General features: G+C 42.3%; 1 protein-coding gene and 1 long non-coding RNA gene across 2 annotated transcripts in view; one reads left to right on the forward strand and one right to left on the reverse strand.

Annotated features, from left to right (window-relative positions):
- LOC143336404 (uncharacterized) overlaps positions 1-23,136 on the reverse strand; it is an 89,181-nt gene that overhangs the window by 64,215 nt on the left and 1,830 nt on the right. The gene's annotated exons all lie outside the window — the stretch shown is intronic.
- On the forward strand, positions 17,432-22,528 carry LOC143336223 (myristoylated alanine-rich C-kinase substrate-like). Its single transcript, XM_076756217.1, has 2 exons — positions 17,432-19,481; positions 20,660-22,528. The coding sequence occupies exons 1-2, from the start codon at positions 19,386-19,388 to the stop codon at positions 21,338-21,340; spliced, it is 777 nt and encodes a 258-aa protein (XP_076612332.1). The 5' UTR covers positions 17,432-19,385; the 3' UTR covers positions 21,341-22,528.

Here is a 23,136-nt window from a genome sequence, read left to right on the forward strand (position 1 = left end):
CAGGAAACAGAATAGAAAAACAACTATGTATATGTACAGATAATAAAAATACTAAATGTCATAAAAAATCTTACTGCCATGAAAAGTGCTATTGCAAATATTGATATGAGTACACTACTAAGGTCACAAGTTGTAAATACTATTGCACTTGAGAAATACTAGGTCTATGGATATGCGCAAAATATACAGCTTTTAAAATTACTGTTGATAATAGTGTTATTGCACACTTGATAGAAATATACAACTTAGAAATTGCACCAGATGAGATGGATAATGTGAGCATATATTAGCACTGATAACAGTAGTGCAAATCAAAGTGGGTTCATGATGTAGAATTGAGAAAAACAGCATCAACATAGTGCTACATTACATGATGCTGGCGGTAAACAGTCTGACATGCTATAATACATAAAGGAATGAAAGCATCGATTGAATGGTACATATTTATAAGAGGGGAGGTCAGTGACAAAAAGTGTTTTACATCTCAGATGCCTGGAAGTCAAACCTCAGTGCTTCCAACACTCAGAAAGACTGAAAGCAGATTCCAGAGCACTATTAGCAGACATCATGTCCTATAATGAGGTGCTGCGGCAGCCAAAACAAAACGGACACGAAAAGAGCAAATGAGACGCTCACCAAGCTCAAACACTAACTTTCTGGTGAAAAATAAGATATTCTCAGCTCAGCAGCTTTGGGTTAAAGCCTCAATATGCTTCAAAGAAACTAGGTTGTTTCATCATGAAGTTCAGTCATGAATCAAGCATGTGGATATGTGTAAGTCGATGGTATATGCTATTAATGCAAGCAAATACATGATATGTAGCCCTTATGCGTTTTGTAATCACTCTGTATATGAGAAAACTCAAACTATGACAAATACTTCAGTCATGTCAATGCCTCAGGTAAGGACTCAGCAGTCCACCTACTGAAAGAAGCCTTGTACGTCAAACTAGAATGACTATCACTGAACAGAAGAGGTAGTCTGCAACACCACTTATCAGCCACTTACAATGCCTGAGATCCCTCCCTAGGTGGCTTAATGCCTATTAACACCTTGACTCATGTGACCCTAACAACTCACATGATGGCTGGGTTGGTCAACGACTCACAGGATAAATGCCTGGGACTCATCACCAGTCAGCTACAACTGCAGAAGACTCTTGGATGACTGGCAAAATGTCTTCTAGAACCTCCATAAGGTCCAGTTGCCTTTTAAAGCACTTACAAGTCAAATGAATGTTACATACTTTTCAGTTTACATATGAAGCTCCTATTCAACACCTGACACTAGGATGTTGTGGGGTTTTGTATTAATGCATCGATCGGACCTTTTCTGGTGTATTCTCAACACCCTTGTCCAACCTTACATCTGATGCGATTCAAATTCCAATCAGAGCATCCCTATTTAGTGTGCTCGTCTATACAGATGGCCCAATTGGACTGAGCCCTGGTTAAGTAGTCACTGCCATGCTCTGGCCACAATAGTTGACAACAGTCTCATCTGGATCAGTGATCCCATTTGTGCAAACACAATTACCAGGTTACATATTTAATAGGAATTCGAAATCCTCAAGTGTCACTGCATGTAGCCATGTACCTATGTAATTCAGTGCCCATTGGTCTAACACACTGCCTGATCTGCATCCTATGCCTTGTCTTGTGTACCTTGTGTCTTGTCTTAGGGTTTGACACAGGGCTGTAACAGTTTGCATCTTACTACTGCACTGTCACAGTATGCAGGCCATGGTGTAATGCACACAGCCACCCAAGTGTGAGTTCCACCTGACAACTTTTAATTGTAAACGATTAGCAGCATGTGCTGAGGTTAGCACAACAAGCTGATTGGCGTATGAATCAGTTACACTGTGGCGAGCATACATGAATTACCGGAACTGAAAGACTTGCCTGCGTCCTTTAAATCAGTTGTTTGGGAACAGTTCAGGTTCCCTGTCAGCTACAACAGCAAGGGAGTTGTGGATGTGAATGCAAACACATCAAACATGCTAACACACATTTGATGGCATCACTCAGCTGAAAAAAAACATATCCTTAGCATTTTTGTTTCTCAGCTGTACTGAACACAGACCAAACCATGATGCTGAAACCAGGGCATGATCCTCTGTGTACTGTTATACCCCTACTTTGACATGATATGATATGTTGTCTCTTGGGAAACATGGAATGATAACAAGTTCTTAAGGGGTATTGCTGTATTTTTAAAAATGCCCAAACACAGGATCAGCATGAGTGACTTCAATAAAATCTGGTCAGTGGGATTCAAAATATTGTTTGCGACCAACGGACAAAGAAAGTAAAACTGTGCATGCATGGACAGTCATGGATGGGGTGACTGGTGGACTGGGGGATTGCATGTGGACTGTCCACCTGTTTCACCATGGGACCTTTTGTGTAGAAGTAGCTGCAAAACAGTAACATGCACCCAGATCAGCTCTGATGGCTTTGCAAACCATGGCTATTGGCACTCTATGATTTAGCTGGAATCACCACACTTGACACTTCTGGTACACACTTAAATTAAGGTCTCACTCTTGAAAAATGCATATGGGTGCATTTTGTCTTAGTAGCTTTCCTACAAATTGCAATGTCTCATCTCACTTGTCTGCACACATGTACTGTGACAATCCATTTTGGGCTGGCATGTGGGTTGAGTGACTGGATGGGCATTGCATTTGTGGTGTCCATTCCTGAAAACTAGATTTATGTAACTGTTCTTTGAGCTACACAAACAAAAAGGTGTCACTTTGTATCTTGTATGAGATCATCTGGGCTGGTTTACTTGGACTAACTTGATGTCTGCCTCCTCTCTTAGTTTTTATGGTGACACAATGGGTGAGATGCTCACACAAAACAGAAAGCTGCCTTGATTTGCTCCAATCTTTCCCACTGACTATAGATGAGGTTCTGATTTCCACTTTTCATTGTACGCTGCTTTATTCAACTCAGGCCATCAACACCATTAACAAAATATTCTCTGCTTTCTTTATGATGGGGAACAAGGGTAGGTTTGTGTAGAAGCTCCTTGAAAATCTCAAGAAAGTAGTAGTGTCAGTAATATTACAAAAGCCCTAACCTAACAATCTGCCAACAGGAGCGTAACACATCAACAAGATCCTTGTTATTCCATCATTTTACTGTCACACATTTAGTTAAAGGAAGAGGACTAACAACACTGTGTACTGTGAATGTGGTGTGGGCTGAGCTGAATTACTGCCACAATCACTGTCGGTGTAAAAATACCAGGTGCAGCAGGGCAGTGCTGGGGCCTGGAGCAGATATCCAGGAACTGCTGCCTCCAACACCCAAAACAACCCCTCCAAGGTTAGCATACTGCCAGCTGGCCTGCAGCCATAGAGCCTTTCCTTCCCTCTCAGATCCCCCCAGCTGGCCTCTCTGTGATTATCAACAACCAATGAAAAAAAAAAAAAAAAAAAAAAAACAGAGTATGCGGACCTGCTCAGGAGCTCTGGATCAGATCAACCCACTCAGCTGTCTATCTTAGTCCAGGTCACTGTATATATCCCAAAAGCCACAGACAAGCTGATCTAACTGAGGGAAAAGGCAGAGGATATACACATATCTGTGCCTTTTGTGGCCATTATTGGCTCTGACTGTGTAAAATCAACATAATATGACTGAAAAACATCCTTTGTAAAGACCCTGAATTGTGAGTGAGGGGGAAGGGTCAGTCCAGAGTTGCATTTAGGGATGGGTCCATTTTGGATTCAGTTCCAAGTAGGTAAACTATCCGAAATCATTAAACTCTACGTGCCACATATCCCTTGTTTAATCCTTATGATTTTGCCTCCTTCTGATACTTATCAGCATCTGCAAGGAAAATCAGTGATGTACAAACACATGCTAACTCACAGATGCAGTTGTTAACATAACTGACTGAACATGGTGAGTGCCTAGAGGTGCATAGAGGGATGGAACTCATGACAAAGAGTGCAACAAGAAGTCCTTCACTTAAATATTTAATGTGGAGTCCACATTGTGACATTTTTAATGACGGAAGGAAGGAAGAAGTGCTGGGCCTCAGTGTACTGGTGTTACATCATATTCTGTGACCTGTGGCAGTGAGCCAACAATTTAGAATTCAGGAAAGATGAAATGCATTATCTGATTTCTTTAATTGATAATTGATGAATGATAAAAAAAAGCATAAATCTTATTTGTATTGTTGTTTTTATGTACAACCCCAATTCCAAATGCTGTGTAAAATGTAAAATGAAAACAGAATGCAAACTGTTCCTGAGTCCATGTAGTAATCTCCTTTATCCATTCATGTGTTTACAAAATGGTGAACCTCACTCCATTCTTGCTTGTGAACGAATGAGCCTTTCCAGGATGCCCCTTTCATTCCCAATCATGATGCTATCACCTGTTACCAATGAACCTGTTTACCTGTGGAATGTTCCAAACAGGTGTTTTTGGAGCATTCCACTACTTTGCCAGTCTTTTGTTGTTCCTGTCGTAACTTGTCTGAAACTTGTTGCTGCATCAAATTCAGAATAAGTAGAAATTTACAAAAATCAATGAAGCTGATGAGGTAAAATATTAAATATATTGTCTTTGTATTGTTTTCAATTGAGTCTATGTCAAACAGGATCTGAAGATTGTCATATTCCTAGTGGCTGGGGGCTCCAAGCAACTGCCTGGCTTGCCTGTCCGCAAGCCCCAGGCCTGATAGGGTTAATAAATGTCACAGAGCGGGGACAAAATATGTGGTGAAAACCCTCCACCCTCTCAGAATCTCTGAAACTATAATACTGAATGAAATTACAGTACAAATATCGTTTTTTGTTTTTTTTTTTACTAAGACATGTCATTCATCCCCCACCAAGCACAGTACCTCAAAGATTCAATACGAGCTTTGACAGGATTGAGATTTGATAATTGGATCTGGAGCTCGATTCAGAAGTCATGAGATGCTATTAAACCACATATTTAGTAGACGGCTGGTATTTTCAGTCTTGTGCTCAACAAACTGGAGTCATGTGTCAAAGCCACACAGGTAAAAATGTGAATGAGCAATCTCATGCTGTGGCAGATGAGGCACTATTGTTATTAAGGAAAAGAAAAGCAGCAGAAAAGCAAGGGTTACTGCAGTTGCTCTCTCACAAGTTAAAGACTGATGGAAGTACTAGATGCAACAGCGCTTTCAACATGGTGGGAAAATTCCTCGTACAACAACGCTTGCATGCCAACCAAAATTATTTCCAACAGAGAAGATGTGAAGAACATTCTCAAGCTAATGAAAGCAGTAACCAACATCAAGACAGAATTATAAATACCCCTTAAGATAGATCATTTAACAAACACTGAGCTGGAGAAGGCCAAAACCAAGGTTGCCAACAGCACAGTGTTTTACAGCCCAGGCAGTCTTCATTGCTTGGATTAAAGACTCCTAACATTAGATGATAATAATACTTCGGAAATTAAATTAACCTTCAGATTTCGTAAGAAGGCCTGGAAACTATGTCTCTGTTTTTGCAGGTTTAAATATACTTCCTCATATGCGCCACTATTCAGAGCTGGAACTGGAAAATCAGATGGCCTCAATATTTTTCATACTGAGTGTTCTTGTCCATGTGGGAGGATATGAAACATGAAACTATCAGAGTGAACATTTTCATGTTGGTGTTGAAATGAAAACCTAGGGTGACTTCCCTTTACATGAAAAAGAGTATCTGCTTTCTGTTCTGACTATTGACGCATCTACACAAAGAAACAACAGCAACACAGCGACAATGACAATGGCTGGTTCCCTCTGCCCTCACCAACATGAGGACATCCATCTGATATCATCACTGTTAGAGTATTCGCTGTTCTCAAAATACATTCTTTTTTTCAGCTTCAATTATCTATCTATGCATCATTGCTTCAAATGAATTTCAAGAGAGATTACAAGAGACAGTGCTTGTAGTTTAGAAGTGGACCATTGCTCACTCCAGCTGTGCTTTCACCATGAACAGCTGCAGGCCCGAGTAATCTAACAACAGCATGCATCAGGCTGCAATAGTAGGGACAGGGAAATGTTCCGTTAGCCATCACTTCCAGGTAAAGTGCTGGGGTGACAAAAAAAAGAGTCAGGACCAGGGGTGAGAATCAAAACTGGAAGTGTTTTCAAGCAAAAGCGCTAACTAGCACAGTCACAATTAGTCTGATAATCATGTGGCATCATAGCACCACACAAAAATGGAGAATCAACAGCAAAGTTTTATTACAGTGCATATAATGCATTACGGTGCTGTCTGCATTCAAACGGCACATATTCGACAATGACCAAGACTCCCTGACCAGAATCCATAAAGCCCACACTACCACTGTTCTCTCCTGCTGATTTTCCCACTGGAAATTGGTTTTGCAGAGGTTGTATTATTTGTTCCATTTCTTTTGGTGGTAGTGAAGGTTCTACTTCTTTCAGAGGAGGCAGGATGCCTGAGAAAATATACGAAATGCTGCGGGGAAGCCTGTCTTCAGTCAGCTCTATGTACAGTAAATACGGCAGTCTGAAAGGGATCAATTTCAGCAGCTCTAGCTGGCCAGCTGTTCAATATATATGTTAAAATTGATGAAGAAATCTTTATAAAAGGGGAAAAGTTCATATTATTTCTATTCTGCGACTACACTGTGTTTATGTGTGCTATTATATACTAACTGTGCAAATAAATCACCTGATATACTAGATAACCTTTTTAACTCATTGTCTATCGTTATCATTAAAAGTTAATCTTCTCAAATGCAATATCCAGTATTGGTACTGAATTAAAAAACGTGACCTTGCCAGTTACATAGCACACAAAACAAAAATGTCACCGAGATAATCTCTGATCCAGTCATGCCTCGGACACACACTTAAAGAAGATAGTCATGCACAGGTGGCTGATCCACAGTGAAATCAGACATGTAGTCAAACACAGGACAGGTGCTGAGAGTTAGTTCAAGTTTCCATGTAACAATCAAATAATGCCTCAATAAGCAAAATTTGAACATTCTATAATATTTAAGACCACAATACTCCAGATTTGTGCCATTAAGGCACTGATTGTATCACTGTCACTTCACCTGCTGCATATTTACACTCACATTCCAGTCTTCCATACTTAAACCTCGCCAGTGACAGAGGTTCACAGGCAGCAAAGCACAACACAGCTAAGAGCACATCCAGAAATTTGACTTGGATTATACTCACACTGCAAATCAAAGTGACCTTATCAAGATTTTTCCACCATCTTACACATACTGTATGCGATGTGTGCTACACTAACTCATATGAACCATGAAAAGCTGCATGATGCTACAATGTGGAACTCATAAAACGATGAACATGAGTTACAGAACTTTTGTGTACAATTCACCTAAAATAACTGTGGACACCTCACTTAACACACACACACAAAACTGCACACTGTATCCAAAAAGCTTCACTTTATGTGTGTTGGAGTCTTCTTCACTAGTCAGGTTAAGTATGAAAACGAGAGTGACAGGTGAATTGTTGAGCCTATGGTGATGCAGACGTAGCACACTTTGGTGGTGAAGAGGGAGCTGAGTTTGAAGGTGAAGCCTTCAATGTAGTCCAATAGCCCTCCAGGCCTCATGTATGTTCATAAACCTTGGAGAGTGACCAAAGGAATGAAATAGCAGTTACAAGAAACTGAAATGAGTTTCCTTTGCAGGGAGTCTGGGCTAAGAGACAGGGTGTGGGATATATGAATGGAGCTTAGAGTAGAGGTCTTTATGGGTCAAAATGTTCTAAACTTACCGAAACCCAAAGTGCATAAATGAATTTTGAAAAATAAGAGACCTGATCTAAAAGTGATCTGAGGACAGACCCGAAAGAGTCAGACCTGATTCAAAATGTGGTCAATCCAAACACCTTCTAAAAGTACAACAGGCCACTAAAAAAAGACAAAAAATAGTAGCAACATGTCATTTTCAGTGTAGTTCTTACTTCACACCCAGGGATCAACAAACACGTTTTTTCAATTGTGATGACTATGATGCATCATGTGATTAGAGCTAATTTGGGCATGACACATATTGACAGGCGAGACCCAGAGCAGTTAGAAGGGACCCTGTCTGACCTGATTCCAAGGTAGACCCAGAACACACTGGCAGGGTAACCCACCGGCCTGGGAACAGCTTCTTCAGGAAGAGCTGAAGAATGCAGCTACGGAGAAAGGTGTTGGGTTCAAACTGGAAAACAAGCAGAGGTGAAACCCAAAAACACAAATGAATGTCGTCCCAAGAAACTTTTTTTCTCCCTTCTATTTGGAGTACACGTTGCATTATTACTGTATGATCCTCCTACACAGGCTGAAGTGGTCCAAATTGCCCTTCGACAAATGTAATATATCAATATAACTAATGTGATCATTAGCAGTGATGGATGAGGCATATTCAGATATCAATCAAATAAGCCATTAAAGGTGAGCAGACCTTTAAAGCAACTAATAACAGCTCTAACTGATGGCGTGTCACACTGGGAATGCCTTGTAGTTGAAATGACAGAGGCTTGGGGGGCTTCACAGTTGCGATTTTGGTCCAGTTCCTGTTGCCCCTTAAATTCCTGCTTTAAATGCTGCTGATCTGACGCAGCTCACGCAGCGGCAGTCCTGTTTACTGAGGCCAAAGGTCAGATATTTTTGCCACGCGTTTGTCATTAATTGGGAGCAACTGGCCGAAAGGATGATGAAAGGAGCGGCTGTAGACATGGAGACACTGTCCAAGCCTTTGAGGAGAGAAGCTGTGTGAGGCTGGTGTGTGAGCACGTTGAAAACTCAAGGGCCTCGTATCAATTGAAGGATTTTATACCAGGATTTCACACTCTCTGAAACTGACAGCTGATGCTGTGTTTTGTGGTTTCTTCTTCCATAATTCATCTTTGACAAGTCTTACCATCTCAAAAACAGCAAACTCCTGACTTTTGAGAGGCTGGAACCTGCAAATGTTTTGCATTTTTTCTCAAGAATTATTCCTGTAAATATTGAATTATCAGTATAGTTACTACTAATATTAACAGTTGTATCACACCAATTTTAACATCACCTCAGAGAACTGATCAGCTGATGCAGTATGCGCGTTCATCCCTCCCGACAGCAGCATCCACATCCCATCTAATGAATCAACAGCAAAACTTATCTAAAACATGCAATCCAAAGGACTCATTCATCTAACCAAACTGTGCTGTCACACTGAAAGCAGCATGTAAGAGTGAGAGGATCAGTCTGTGAAGAGTGTGAGTTCTCCACTTAAAGGTCAGGCGCGAGAATTTTATTCATAGAATGGGGATAATCAGCCCCAGTGGAACTGACAGACTGTCATTTGCCTTAAATAAAAATTCTGACAGAACACAGGGCTGACAGACTTGTTGTGGATTTATTTTTGCAGAGTGTGAGCTCGGCATGTGGCGCGCTGGCAGACTAAACATCCACTCTGCCAGACACATGCTGCTTCTGCTGCATCTGTCAGCCAGTGGCATCCCTGTGGCTGCAGCCTGTGCTGAGGCAGCAATCTGCACAGACAAAAGTCTTATCAACACGCACAAACAACAGTCTGACCCCCCCGCAACCTAACAGAACAGACACACAGCGCCATTCATTCGGCCTCTGCCCGTAGGCCTGCTTTAAATCAAATCCTTAAAAGGGGAGCGATGAATCACCATGCAAATTTATCAAATCGCAGGATGACTTCTGCATCTTTCAGCCTCGGGTTCAGTCTCTCTAACTGCGGGCCTGCTTTTAATCAGCACTTCAAAACCAAAATGCCCTCAATCACTGAACGACAACGTACAGATTTTCCACATTCACACACTCTGTGACCTGCTTTTTGGATGACAGCACTGCAGGATGAAGGTTGAGCAGGCCGAGCGCTGTGCATGAGAATGGAGTAGGTGTTTAGCCTGAGGATGGGCTGCAGCCATGCCCACTCGCCCACTGAGAACGTGAGGGACCTTTCCCTTCACTAATGAGAAACACTTCACACCAGTGCTGGAATGTGGGGCTGCTATTACTTCCAGGTGAAAGTGGCTGATTTACACGCTGACACACAAACACATCCACAGATGAGATTTAAGAGGTATATCTGTGGTAAACAGATGCAGAGTCTCCTCCAGACGAGGTTGCTCCCTCTCACATAAGTTGGTACATGCCATTGTATGATGAGACTACATCCATTCCAAGTGTATGCACCTCTCAGATCCCAGGAACTGTTATAACTGCCAGAATTACCAAATAAGAGCCTTTAAACACACTGGAATCACCCTTCAAAGGAATAGTTTGGCATTTTAAGGAACATGCTAATTCACTTTATAGTGGAGCAGTAGATGTGGGGGTTGATCCCACTTTGTCTGTATGGAAAAATAAGGCTACTGTGAATAGCTGGCTAGCTTAGCTAAGCACACAGACTGGAAACAGGAGGAAACAGCAAGCCTGACCCAGTCCCAAGGTAACACAATCCATCTTCCACCTAAAGCTCACTAATTAACATGATGTGTCTTATATGTTTGGGCCGTGGAACAACTGAAGAGCAAAAACGTCAAGACTCCAGGAAGTTACTGGTCCCAGCAAAGAAATAGTCCCTGTAAAATGGCGTCTTTACAGTTAGATATGACAGATATGGGAGTGGTTTTAGTATTCTCATCTAGCTCTATGAAAGCAAACGTCTTTCCCAAAATGTCAAACTATCCCGCTAAGAAATGACAACAACTGTTCAGTGTCACTGACAAGAGGTAGTAGTTCAGCTCGATTTTAATGAAGCAGTTTCACTAGTTAGGCAATTTCAGGCCTGATCCTTCCTGCACTGTACTGGCTAGTCATTACAGCCACACAGAAACCAGGATCAGTGCTGATTCATCAGTATGAAATACGTGATTCAAGTTCCTCAGAAACCTCAGGAAGAACAGCATGGGGCCGCAGTCCGTGTGACTCATCTGGGACACATTTATGAAAAGACACGTAACATGCCTCCATCATGTAAGAAACATGATAAATTCCAAAACGGATGCAGACAACAGTGAGGTGAACACCTCAGATGAAGGTGTACACATGTGTTCTATATTCAGAGCATGTGGACTTGCTCCACACATGTGCACTGTAATAATGGCAACCTTTTGACCTGTTGCATGTGCAGTCTGGATGTAGTCCACGCAGTCATGAATTATGTGCACCCTGCAGATCTCCAAGTGGAGTTTTGTGTGAAACAAGCTGCTGATGAAATGTGTCTCACTTGGATCCTAACGAGGACATGTTTAAATAAACAACTGCCTGAACTTTCTTTGTTTATAACTTGTAAAAGAAGAAGGATTTCTGTAAAATTTGATGCATTATATGTTGGAAAATCATATCAGGAAAATAATCCAAACACAAAGAAAACTGAGAAACACAGCTTCATCTAAATTCTGGATGGTTCTGAATGTGAGAACAAGACAATTTAAGTTGACCTGACTTGAATCTAATTAGTTAACGATGAAAGATGAGCTGATTGAATTAGACTGGGTTTTATGGGTTTCTGTGTTTTTACAGTGTACAGATGTGGTTACTAGCGCTGACAGATGTGGGCAGAGCTGGCTTGGTTCACCACAGTGTTCAGATGTTGCTTCTTAACTGGTTAATCATAAGCATTTGGCCACAGCAGAGGTACAGCGGGGAGACAAACCTTCCTGTTTCTTATCAGATTCTCCCCTCACGGCTAAACAGCCCCTGTTTTGTTGAAACACGTGGTATATGCAAATAAAAGCCCGCCATGTGGACCATGAAGTCACTGCCAGTGAAGTCACCGCTAGCGATAAGCCCAGCGTGGTGTTTGACATGCGGGATGCCTGATCACCATCTGTGTGGGTACAGAGGCACACCCAAAACAGAAGGAGATATTCCCTGAATGCTCCCAGCCAGGGCGGGGGACCTGAGCCGAGGAAGAAACAAAGCGACAGGAGCAGGAACCGGGGCCAGATCCACAGTGGGGAGTGGAGACCTGCAATTATACAAGGCAACGGAAGCAGCTACCTCTCCCTCTCACACAAAACTCAGCCTTATGAAAAAGAAGATCACGTTTCCGCAGCTTTTGTGCGGGCCTGAGTGTTTGGTTCCTATACCTTTTGTATAGGAAGCACGAAGACAAATCTCCAGTCTTAGCAGCCAGGTTGAGTCAGGCTATTCCCACAAGGCACAATAGGGCCAGCTAATAGCATTCCTGTAATGGCAGGAGAAAAGCTGTGGACAAACATTTACGGTTGGCCAGATTGAGTTTTAAAGAGCCTCTTTTCTCCTCCTGTCCTTGTCCGATTCAGACAGGTCAGTGGGCTCCTCCCTGGTGTTTTGTGCAACGCCATTCACAGTGCTCCATCACTCAGTGCTTCCAACTCTCTCCCCTGTCCTCTGCTCACTCAGTTGGACAACACTGACCCTGGGCAAATGAACTCTGGCATTCCTCAGTAAGGAAAAGTGCTTAAAGCAAGGGTTTGAGGCTGGGAGAGAAGAAAACAAAAGAGTCCCTTCATGGCAGAAAGGGAATCTTAAACTTGATCTTATCAAACCTTGTTGCTTAAGATGTTCAACTAATTTACATTTAACTAAGGACTATGTTTTTTTATCAGAATAATAAAGGGATATTTATGTCAATCTGCAATGTAAAATGTTTATAATGAACATGTTTGCAAAATATTAACTGTTGAAGCATTTAATTAGTTTTCCAACTATATATGGCAACAACAGTATGATTCATGATTTATGTTTAGATCATCTGCAGCATCTGGTTAAAAGACTGCATTAAGATGATGGTCTTGGCTAAATACTGGAAAAGTCAATGCTAACTCATGGGATGCATTTAGCGGTTTGATATGCTATCGATTGATGTTATCTGCACCACCCTAACCTCCTCCTTAAGCAACTGAAGCATTTCTACTGTTGTCTTGCCAAATCCTCCAAATAAATTGCATTAATAACATATAGAAGTGTTCATTTGCTGGTACTTATACGACTGATTCTCTTCTATTTTTTCTCTGATTCTGCACCTTTCGCTGCCCAGCAGAAGACTCGTCGCTGCTCCGAGTCTTTGAGAGCTCCTTCAGACAGCAGAGCCTTTTCCACCAAAGCTAACTGCACAGCCATCTGCTATAAATGGTCCCTTCCCTGACACGAGTGTGTCTGACTGAAAAATCGGTTAAGATCACACTGCACTCAAGAAAATAACTGTTGAGCTGGAAGAACGTGGTGATGTCTCTAAAAATAGGTGTAACAGGTTAACCGACATGAACAAGAGGCTGGAAACAAACCAGAGAAATTAGCCACATTATATAAACCACTTTACTTAAAGGTTAAACAGACAGTGAGTGCAGGAAGAACTCCTCTCTGACCACATCAGCTTGTAAAGGAGGTCAAAGTTGGTCTGTGAAAGGTGGTCTGTCAACTCAGACTGTTTGCAACAGACACTTTGGACAATATTTCTAGGTTTGACTCACCTTGGGGTCTAACTGTCAGATTGCTCATGTTTCACAGTGATGTCTACGTGGTCCAAAATCACAGCAGTTACTTTGGTTAGAATGATGTCATCATAACTCAACAGAATGATGATGGTCCAAGCAACAAATATAAGCCCCGATTTGTAATAATAGATCATAGTCCTGTGCTCTGAGTGCCTAACCAACCTCTCTGACCTTCACACTGTGACTTGTGTGCAGTAGAAGGGTGTCACACTTCCTAAAGATATTTTGGAGCAGATGATGTTGTCTGTTCAGGTTCTATTCTCTTATCGGGTTAAACTTAATGCCTTACTCTGTGTGGGACTGATATGCCAGGTGTAACAGATGAGTTACAACACGAAGGGACGAGGCAGTGGACGCAGATAAGCAGCAGGGCGGTTTTGCCTGGAGAAATAAATCCTGACACAAAGGAGTTGGGATCAGCTGCTTGGGCTAAACACACACTGCATTGAGTAGTGACAAAACACAACAGCGCACAGTGATCGCAGCCTGAAGATTCTCACCCACTATCTGTATAAGTCAGCACCAGTGTCATGTTTATGCCACCTCAGGACACAGGACATGGGTCACCTCTTACTTGCTTCATTGTGATATCAGATTCCACAAAGGAGAGCCCGTGGAGCGTGTGTCGAATCAAACAAGATTCACTTGGTTGATCTGATTTTGGTCATTATATCATTCTGCAGGTACAGTTCGGTTTATGTCCAGAGAAGTAACACAAATAAGCTGTACTTTTGTTCTTTCACTCTGTGTCTCCTGCCTGATTTCACTGAGAGACAGCAGGTCCCACAGAAGGCGCGTTCACCTGACTGCTTTCAATCAAAGGTGGCCATAAAGGTTTAACGTCCTGTAAACAGAGCGACTTAGCCAGCATCAGTTGTTTGATCACAGCCGGGCAGCTTGTTAAGATCTCAACCTGACATAATATTGCTCTGCATTGTGTCGTATTGAGGCAGCTGCTCAGTGAGAAATGTGTCCCTCCTTTTCAGATTAACTCAGGAGCAAAACAACTCAAGTAACGGTGGGTTCAGACTGCACCATATGTGAGCCTGTTACGGTCACTGTGTCATATTAGGCGATTATGCTGCCTTTCATGGCGTGCATGATGTCAGTGGGAAGGAGGTGCGACGAGCCAACTTCCGGGAACAAGAATGTAAACAAACAATGGCAACGGCTTCGGAAAAGCCCAACAAAGACAGAAAAAGTGAGGCGTCCGACACGCGTGGCATTCACTGTGACACGCTACAAAATAATACTACTACTAAACTTCACATTTGTTGCTTTGGTAATTACAATTTTGGCCAAATAAGTACACGAGTCAAAAATAGCACCAGGGAGATACACCAGTCTGACTAACTACACCCCACTCCTACAAATTTGAGACTGTGCCAAAAGCCACTTCTGATCTCGCATTGTGATTGGCTAACACTTATTCACCCAAGTGATCTCTCTGTATTTCACTCCCACTGCATCACCAGGGGCATCACTGCACCTTGTTGTAGCTACTGATTTCTCCTAACAGTATCCAAACAATCTGTCTCATGTTTTATGTAGTTGTCTTCATACCCAATCACAAACGGCACGTCAGTGGCCTTCATACATGTGCATAATGCCAAAAATATGGGTTGCACCAGCCATAACTGCCTAATACCAAAAGCTGCCATTAAAAACCTGATCAGATTTGTCATCTTGGTTCCTGATTTAATTTCATATGTCAGAATGTTTTATGTGACTTCTTGTGTACAGGCAACATTTAATATGTGACGCGTTTGGCTGCTTTTGTGAAATGAGAGTTTTGTTTACATCTATCCAAATAAGGGATCAAAAAGCAAAATCAAGGTGTCGTATCAGCACCTGTACTGAAAGGTGTCAGATGATACCCAGGCTCTGGCATGGTACCCTCCTTACATGTCGTTTTGGTTAATCATCAGTTGCCTGTAAAGCTGCTCTGTGTCTACGTCCTCCTCTCAGACTGGAAGTCAACACTCTGAACAGTAAATGATGAGTTTTGGTTGGACGGTGGGTCATGTGACAGTCACCTGCAGCCGATCCACCTTCAGGTGTGTTAACTCACAACTGCCATCAGTTGGCAAACTGACAACAACAAACTGAGTGCGTTTTGTCAACACATCATTGGTATTATGTCACTGACAGCAGGACCTGCTGATAACATCTACAACTGTTTGTTTACCTGTTGGTTCATCAGGAAGAAGGAGGCAGAGCGTACACCTTACCAGCAATATTTACTTTAACAATCAAAAGTGAAAGCACTTGTTATCCAGCAGAATAGCCGCTGTTAACTACTCTCTTTCATAGGATTATCATTAATGATGCATTAATAAGCATTTTAATACTGTAGCTGGTGGAGGTAGAGGATGTTTATATGTAAAATACATATAAACAAACATACAGATTTATATGTAAGATCTTAACCTGCAAAGTAAATACTCATCATGGTCATCAACTGAGTAAAAAGAGTGCTTATAATATATGAATAAAACAACCAGTTGGCCTTTCCTTTCTGTGGATGAACAAGTGAATAAAGTACCTGATGAATCCATGAATCAAGGTACTTTATCATATTAATGCACAAATCCTGTAAATCTTAAATTATACATGCAACATACAAGCAAAATTACCCTCAGTGACCTAATATATGCAGAGATATCAACGGTAAAATTACATTTTCATCATTTCACTCTATGTATCATCACACAGCCTGAACCCACTGACCTCTGAAATGTAGTGAAGCAGTGCAGTAGAATGTATAAAGAAGCAGAAACTGAAAACAGTCACGTTAGGGGGATGTGAGCTACGATATCAGTCTGTGAAAGAGTCTCAGTGATAAATCCTCCATCTTCCTCTCAGTAATTAGTGCTTGGCATTTCACCACCATCACTGTGTAATGACAGCCAGGTGTCCCAGCATCACAGAGCCTGTTAAGCAGCTCAGAGGCAGAAAAGTTCCTCTCCATCTGAAACTGAATATCCTGTAATTAGCACAACAATAAATCATTATCCACATGTTCTCTTTGAAACCTGCATCGCCTGCGCAGCAAGTTCAGCTTGAAAGAAAATACAAAACTGCTCCAAAACTCAACAGATCGGCGAGAGCAAAACCGACAGTGAAACTCCATAACCTCACTGGAGTAAACTCCATCCCCGGATAAAGACTGACAAAGGACTCTGAAAGCCACAGAAAAAGCTCGTGAGTAGACACTGAGATATGAGCATTTTGTCCAGAATCAGAAACCTAAATAGCAAAAGGAAAGCAACAAAAATGTGTGAAAGACAGAAAGAAAACCAAAAACATGCACAACTTCCACTTAGGCAACGTACTTAAATACTTTGTAACAGTTACAGTTATTGTCTCACAGAATTCTTCCCAGGGTTATTTTTCAGGAGACCCATGCATGAACCTCACATCGTTTCCAAGTCCCTGGGTTTCCCCTGTACTGTAAATGTTAATTTTCCACAGAAACACAGCTTGACAGTCCTATTAACCACAGGCTGACAGGTGGTTTTTGTGGGTTTTTCCAGTCACATTTGATCAATTGTCTATAAAACGTCAGAAAAATGCCCATCTCGATTTCCCAGAGCCCAACGTGATGTCTTCAGACTGTTTGTTCTGGCCGGCCAACAGAACCAAAATGACTATCATCACCATTTTCATCACCAATTGAATGTTTTGGCACTTTTGTTTAAAGGTTTGTTCAATGATTGATGATTTACCAAAACGGATAGGAATTTTTTATACCAACAACGAGATGATACACAACAATACATATGTACACAACCTGTGGTCCATGTATTAGTTTTCAACATCGTCTCATGGCCGTCCTCAGCAAATGGAGTTCATTCAGTCTAAAAAGTGGATGAGCAAATCATCAGTTGATCTTGAGTTCCATTTTTTTTTTCTTTTTGGTTAAACCTTATGCAAAGTTCTTAAACCACCATTTGTGGTGTTGTGTTTCATTATCTGGAATTTCAGTTATTTCATCCAGCTCATTTAAAAGAAGGCAAGTAGGATTTTGGTGTCCTGTTAATGGACCCTCTGGGAGGATGCATGGCTGTGGATGGACACAAACACGGGTCACTAACAGAAACTGGGTCAAGTATAGTACTTGTACCCCAGGTGAGGGGGGCCCCGGCAGCGCTGCTTTGCATTGCACTTGAAAACATTTAGAAGCAGCAATGAAACTACTCCAGGAAGCCCACCACAGTTTGTTCTGTGCTGGGTGTGTTAGCTCTGTGTCTCAGTGCTGCAGAGGATAGTTCACTCTGCCTGTCAGAGGATTTGCAATGCAAATGTGGGCTGAGGGACCTGTTTGAACTCACATGGTCATAAACAAGACTGCACCCAGTACGCTCCCACCCCCCAACCCCTCCACCACCTCTGCACGCACACACGCACACACACACGCACACACAAACTGTTTCTTAAGTTTTATTTGTCCTCACTGTTTCTATTTTTAGGTTTAAATGATCACATCTTACAGCAAGTGATACTTGAAAAAGTGGACATAGATGGTAGACGCTAAATGGCCATTATGGAAAACATGCCCAGGTGAATAATTGCAACAGTGTTATCACAAGTGATTAAATCAGTTGATCCAGGTGCGGTAGGTAAATATATTCTATTCAACCTCAGGAGAGCACAAAAATCTGTGTCATAATCCTGGCTAGAACAACAATTTAATTCCAACATATGGTTTATAAAATTGAAAATTTGTGGCCACAAGTTGACAGTACAGTCTTCAGTGCTGCATTCAAAGCACACTTTAAAAAAATGGAAGATATGTACATCAGCTCTGATCAAGTGATGCACCATGCGTCTGTTTGTGTCCACTGCATTTTGGGAAATGGTGAATTTATCCTTAAGTGTAATCTGCTCCAGTCTGACTGTCCTCGGGTGCATGTTACGGTTCGGAGAGGACTTCCACGGATCAGATTTGGAATTGGGTCCCAAATTTCTGACCTGATCCAAAACTTGTGTAACAAAATGTCTTTTTAAAACGTCTGGAAAACCTTACATGACAATACTACCAAAAAGACTGAACGATGACAAACTATATATCCAATACAAATACCAAAAATAACATTCATTCAACTGATGTATTTGAATTTTGGAGACCCCTAAATCCTAAAAAAAAAAAAAAATGTTTAAATGTTGATTATTAGCTGCGAAAGTCAGTCTTTGATATATAGCTTAAGAAAACTAGTAAGTGGACCTTTAGCTAAATATGATTAGCATACATTAATCACGCAAAAGATGGAAAAAATAAAACATTTGTATGTTTTTAAAACCTTCCTATTTATTCTTTTTGATTGGCTAATGAGCTTTCCCATTTAAAAGCAAACATTTAAAAAATACCTCTTGGTTTGGTAAGATCTTATCCCAGTGATTTAATTAAATATTGCCAATTTTCTTAAATCATTATTCCTACACACCTTAAACGCAGCGCTACAATCTATTGTTCACTCCCTTTCCCAAACCCCGCCCACGCTCTGAGCGGAGGCTGTGATTGGTTAAATGTGAGTGCGGTGCCGTCATCGCTCGGAGCGCCCATTCATCTCCTCACTTGGGCGTTGGACTCCGCATCTTATTAGCAACAAGGGAAATTTCTCCATTTTGCAGCCTGTCTACAGCGACACGGCCACCAATCTGGGATTTTATTACTTCTCCTTACCTGCCAGCTTTTTCCTCCTATTTAGAAAAATCCTCCTCACTTTAACTGGACTTTGCTTTTCATTTTCCCAGTGAACTTTTTCCTCTGTGCAGAGAGAGGGAGACAGCAGCGAAGAGCTTTGAGTTTCAACAAAGAGGCTTGTGGGTCTTTGTTCGTTTTTTGGATCGGTTGAGTTTCTTTGTTGGAGCGAAAAGCATGGGAGCGCAATTGTCCAAGACAGCTGCAAAGGCTGAAACCGCGGCAGAAAAGCCCGGAGAGGCTGCTGCTTCACCCACCAAGACCAATGGACAGGTAAATGATATTTTAACATCCAGCTCTTCACATCCATCAGGGGAGAATCTGGTCGTTCTGGAGGGGCTGCGCTCTGAGGGCGCAATCCGTGCGTAATTGTGGATAGATTGAATGGAGATCCGCTGCGGGACTTGAAACTAAATGGAAAGACTTGTTTTTAATTGTGAATTGATCATAGTTTGTGAGCAACAGTTGATCATTTGAGATTTCAGTTTTTTCATGGAAAACGGGACGCTTTATTTAGCGGATATGTAAAGACTATTCGACATAATAAGCCGTTATTTGTGAGGAGGAAGCCAATTTGTTTGGATGTTTTATTGATAAAATCACTTTGAGTTGTAGGATTTGAATGAAGCCATGTGTTGCATGGCTGATTGGAAAATTTACTCCCAAATATAATTCCAGGACAATAATGAACCGCTTTGGCTTTGAATGAAGTCGCCTCTCAGCACAATTAAGAAATTGCTGAATAAGACAAGATGCACGACGCCAACAAAGGCTGTGGGCGCTCGGAGCACCACTCCTTTTGTTACAGATGCTCAAGTAGAAAGTGGAGATGGCAGTCTGCTATCACACAGGAGGGGAGGCAGCGGCTCGGAGCCAGCGGTGCGCCCCGGAGACACAGACAGAGAGGGAGGCTTGTGCAGTGTCCAGCCGCTCCTCTTTAGTTTGGATTTTGGAAATAGTCTGTATAATTCAGAACCCCGTTTACATTTTGTGCATTTTTAGGAAATGTATCTGAACTGTGTTCTCCGTGATGTGCTGCTGCTAATGAGCATCTGCTGTTTTAATGAGCAGCTGCTTTGCTTTGGCGCTCCGCTGCTGGAGCGATTAGGTACCGACCCCTTGCGATCCAGTTGAGCCACTGCGCTCACTCTCGCTCACGATATGAATGAATCCTGGGCGAAAACACCAGGAAACATGTTGCTTTTTTTTTTTTGCTTTTTTTTTGAAGTCTAGAGCATGACTGTTATTTTGTATTTGATCAGTTCCATGCAAAGTCTCTCAGAGGTTTAAAGTAGAAACCGGGTCTAGGCTGATGTGAGAGTCTGCTTTTGTCAGTGCTGATTTGATGGTGTCTGCTGCCCCTGGTGTCCATCAGCGGCACTGTCCGGCTTGTGTCTTGAAATCATGCCAGCTCTTTACATGGCATTAACAGCCAGTGTGTCTCTTTTTAGGAAAACGGCCATGTTAAAGTGAATGGGGATGCCTCTCCTGCAGAGGACGTGCAGGCCAATGGCAGCGCCACGGCCGAGGAGAGCCCCAAGGAGGAGGCCGAGAAGGCTGAGGCTGCCCCCGCTGAGAAGGAGGCTGCAGATGCAGAGGAGAAGGTAGAGGCAGCATCTCCTGCTCCTGCTGAGGGAGAGGTGGCGAAGGCAGAGGACGGCGCCACGCCTTCCACCAGCAATGAAACCCCAAAGAAGAAGAAGAAGCGGTTCTCCTTTAAGAAGTCGTTCAAGCTCAGCGGCTTTTCCTTCAAGAAGACCAAAAAGGAGACAGGAGAGGGAGCCGAGAGCGAGGAGGCGGCTGCGGCAGCATCCACAGAGGAGGCCAAGGCTGAGGGCACAGAGGAGGCAGCGGCCGCTAGTGAGGAGGCCAAGCCTGCCGAGGGGGAGGCCGCACCTGCCGCAGAGAAGGCCAAGGAGGAGGTAGAGGCCAAGCCAGAGGCAGCAGAAGCAGCACCAGCAGCACCAGCAGAGAAACCCGCTGAGGAGGCCAAGGAGGCCGCGCCCGCAGAGGAGCCAAAGGCAGAGGAGAAGCCGGCCGAGGAGGCGCCCAAAACAGAGGAGGCCGCCCCGGCCTCACAGGAAGCAGCGTCAGCGGAGGCTCCGGCTGCAGCTGCAGAGGCTGCCGAATAAGTTCTGAAAGAGGAAGAAATTTGAAAAAAAGGAGAAAAAAAGATAATCAAAAAACATTTCCCTGTTTGTATGTTGGAGTGACGCCAGGTCCTGGCTTTGAGGAACTTGTCTACAACCAGGGATATTTTAAAGCTTTTCTTTATTTTTTATTTTTGGTTTCCATTCCCCCCTTACACAAAACCCATCTCGGTCCATTGTTACTTCCATTCCAACGGGCTGGGGAGGTGGGTGGCTTCAACATGTACGACAGATTAAATACATCCACACTCTGCCAATATATTTTTTCATCAGTATTAAGGGTTTTTTTTTTTTCTTTTGAATTTTTATACAAAATGTAAACAAAATGGTATGGACATGCCCATGGTATGAAGGAGACGGGGTTGAGCTGTAAATGAAGGGGGGGGGAGGTGAGTACAGGGGGGGCCGGGGGGAGGGAAGGAAGGGGCCTGGGAAATGTGCCACAGACTATTATGAAAAGAGTAGTCTAAAAAACTATGAGACCAACATCTATATACACCATACGGTTTACAACACTAAGTCCTTTTTAAAATACGACAAGACATCCCAGAGTTAGGTTTTTAGGAAGACATATAAACTCATAGGAGCTTTTCACTTCTCATTAGCTGTACCAGTCAGTGATTCAGTAGAAATACAAGTTGTATAGGCTTTATTGTTTATTGTTGGTTTTATGACCTTGATAAAAATGTAAGTATGTATAGGCGGGGTGTTTTTAACTGTGATTATTGTACAAAATGAAATCTTGATCTCAAGAAGCACATGAAGTTTGCAGCTCTTTTTCCACCCGCTCATTTTTGTAAGATAACAACACACAAAAAGTCATCCCGAAAGACCTTCTTAAGCAATTTTGAACTCAAAAACCAAGCTGTGATAAGTGGAATGGTTAACTGTTTATATACTGTGGTATGTTTTTTGATTACAGCAGGCAATGCTTTTTCAGTGGTCTTTGACAAAATTTAAGGAATCTATCAGATGCAAATGTTTGTGTAGCATCTTGTCTCTCTCTCTCTTCTTTCCCTTTTGTAAATACTGGAGAAGCTTTGACCAGTTTGACTTAGAGGTGGAATGTAACTTTGCTTACAAAAAAATTGCTATTAAACTCCTCTGCTTAAGGTGTTCTAATTTTCTGTGAGCACACTAAAAGCAAAAATAAATGTGAATAAAATTTGAGCTGCATCTGTCGTTATTTGTGTGTAGAGTGTCATTCTGACTGATCCGCGGACGTCCCGCATAGTCTGTTTGAACTGGAGCAGCTCTGTGGCTTCAAGGCAAAGCTCAGGGTATAACATTGGTTCTGAAATGGGATAATGAGTAACAGAACAGAGGCTGGATAAAAGGTCACTATATGGCCAAAAGTAAGTGGACATCTGAGAATTACAGCAGTCTGTGATTGTTGAGCACGCCTTTTTAAGAACAATGGACATTAATCTGCTGTTGTAACAGCCCGGCTGCAGGGATTTACTCCCAATGCCATCCCAAAGGTGCTACAGGTCAGTCAAGTTCTTACGACCCAGACTGAGAAAACCATTTCTTTCTGGACCTGACTTCATGCTTGTCATGTTGAAACAGAAAAGCACACAACCACAAAGTGTCGACACAAGGTTAGAAGAACACTGCTGTCTGAAATCTGACGGTATGCTCCAGCATTGAGATTTCCCTTCAACGAAGGAGCCCAAATCAGAAAAAACAGACCCAGAGAAAAGAAAAAGGCACACGATAGCATGTGGTCTGGTGTGTCATGGTGACGTTACATATCTGTCCCACAGATTTGGAAAAAC

The sequence above is a fragment of the Chaetodon auriga genome, chromosome 18, assembly GCF_051107435.1.
Source record: "Chaetodon auriga isolate fChaAug3 chromosome 18, fChaAug3.hap1, whole genome shotgun sequence".
Lineage (NCBI taxonomy): Eukaryota > Metazoa > Chordata > Actinopteri > Chaetodontiformes > Chaetodontidae > Chaetodon > Chaetodon auriga.

Coding starts and splice junctions, on each gene's coding strand:
- LOC143336223 (XM_076756217.1), top strand. CDS start 19,386: ATGGGAGCGCAATTGTCCAAGACAGCTGCAAAGGCTGAAACCGCGGCA. Junction 19,482..20,659: donor CCACCAAGACCAATGGACAG/GTAAATGATATT, acceptor GTCTCTTTTTAG/GAAAACGGCCATGTTAAAGT.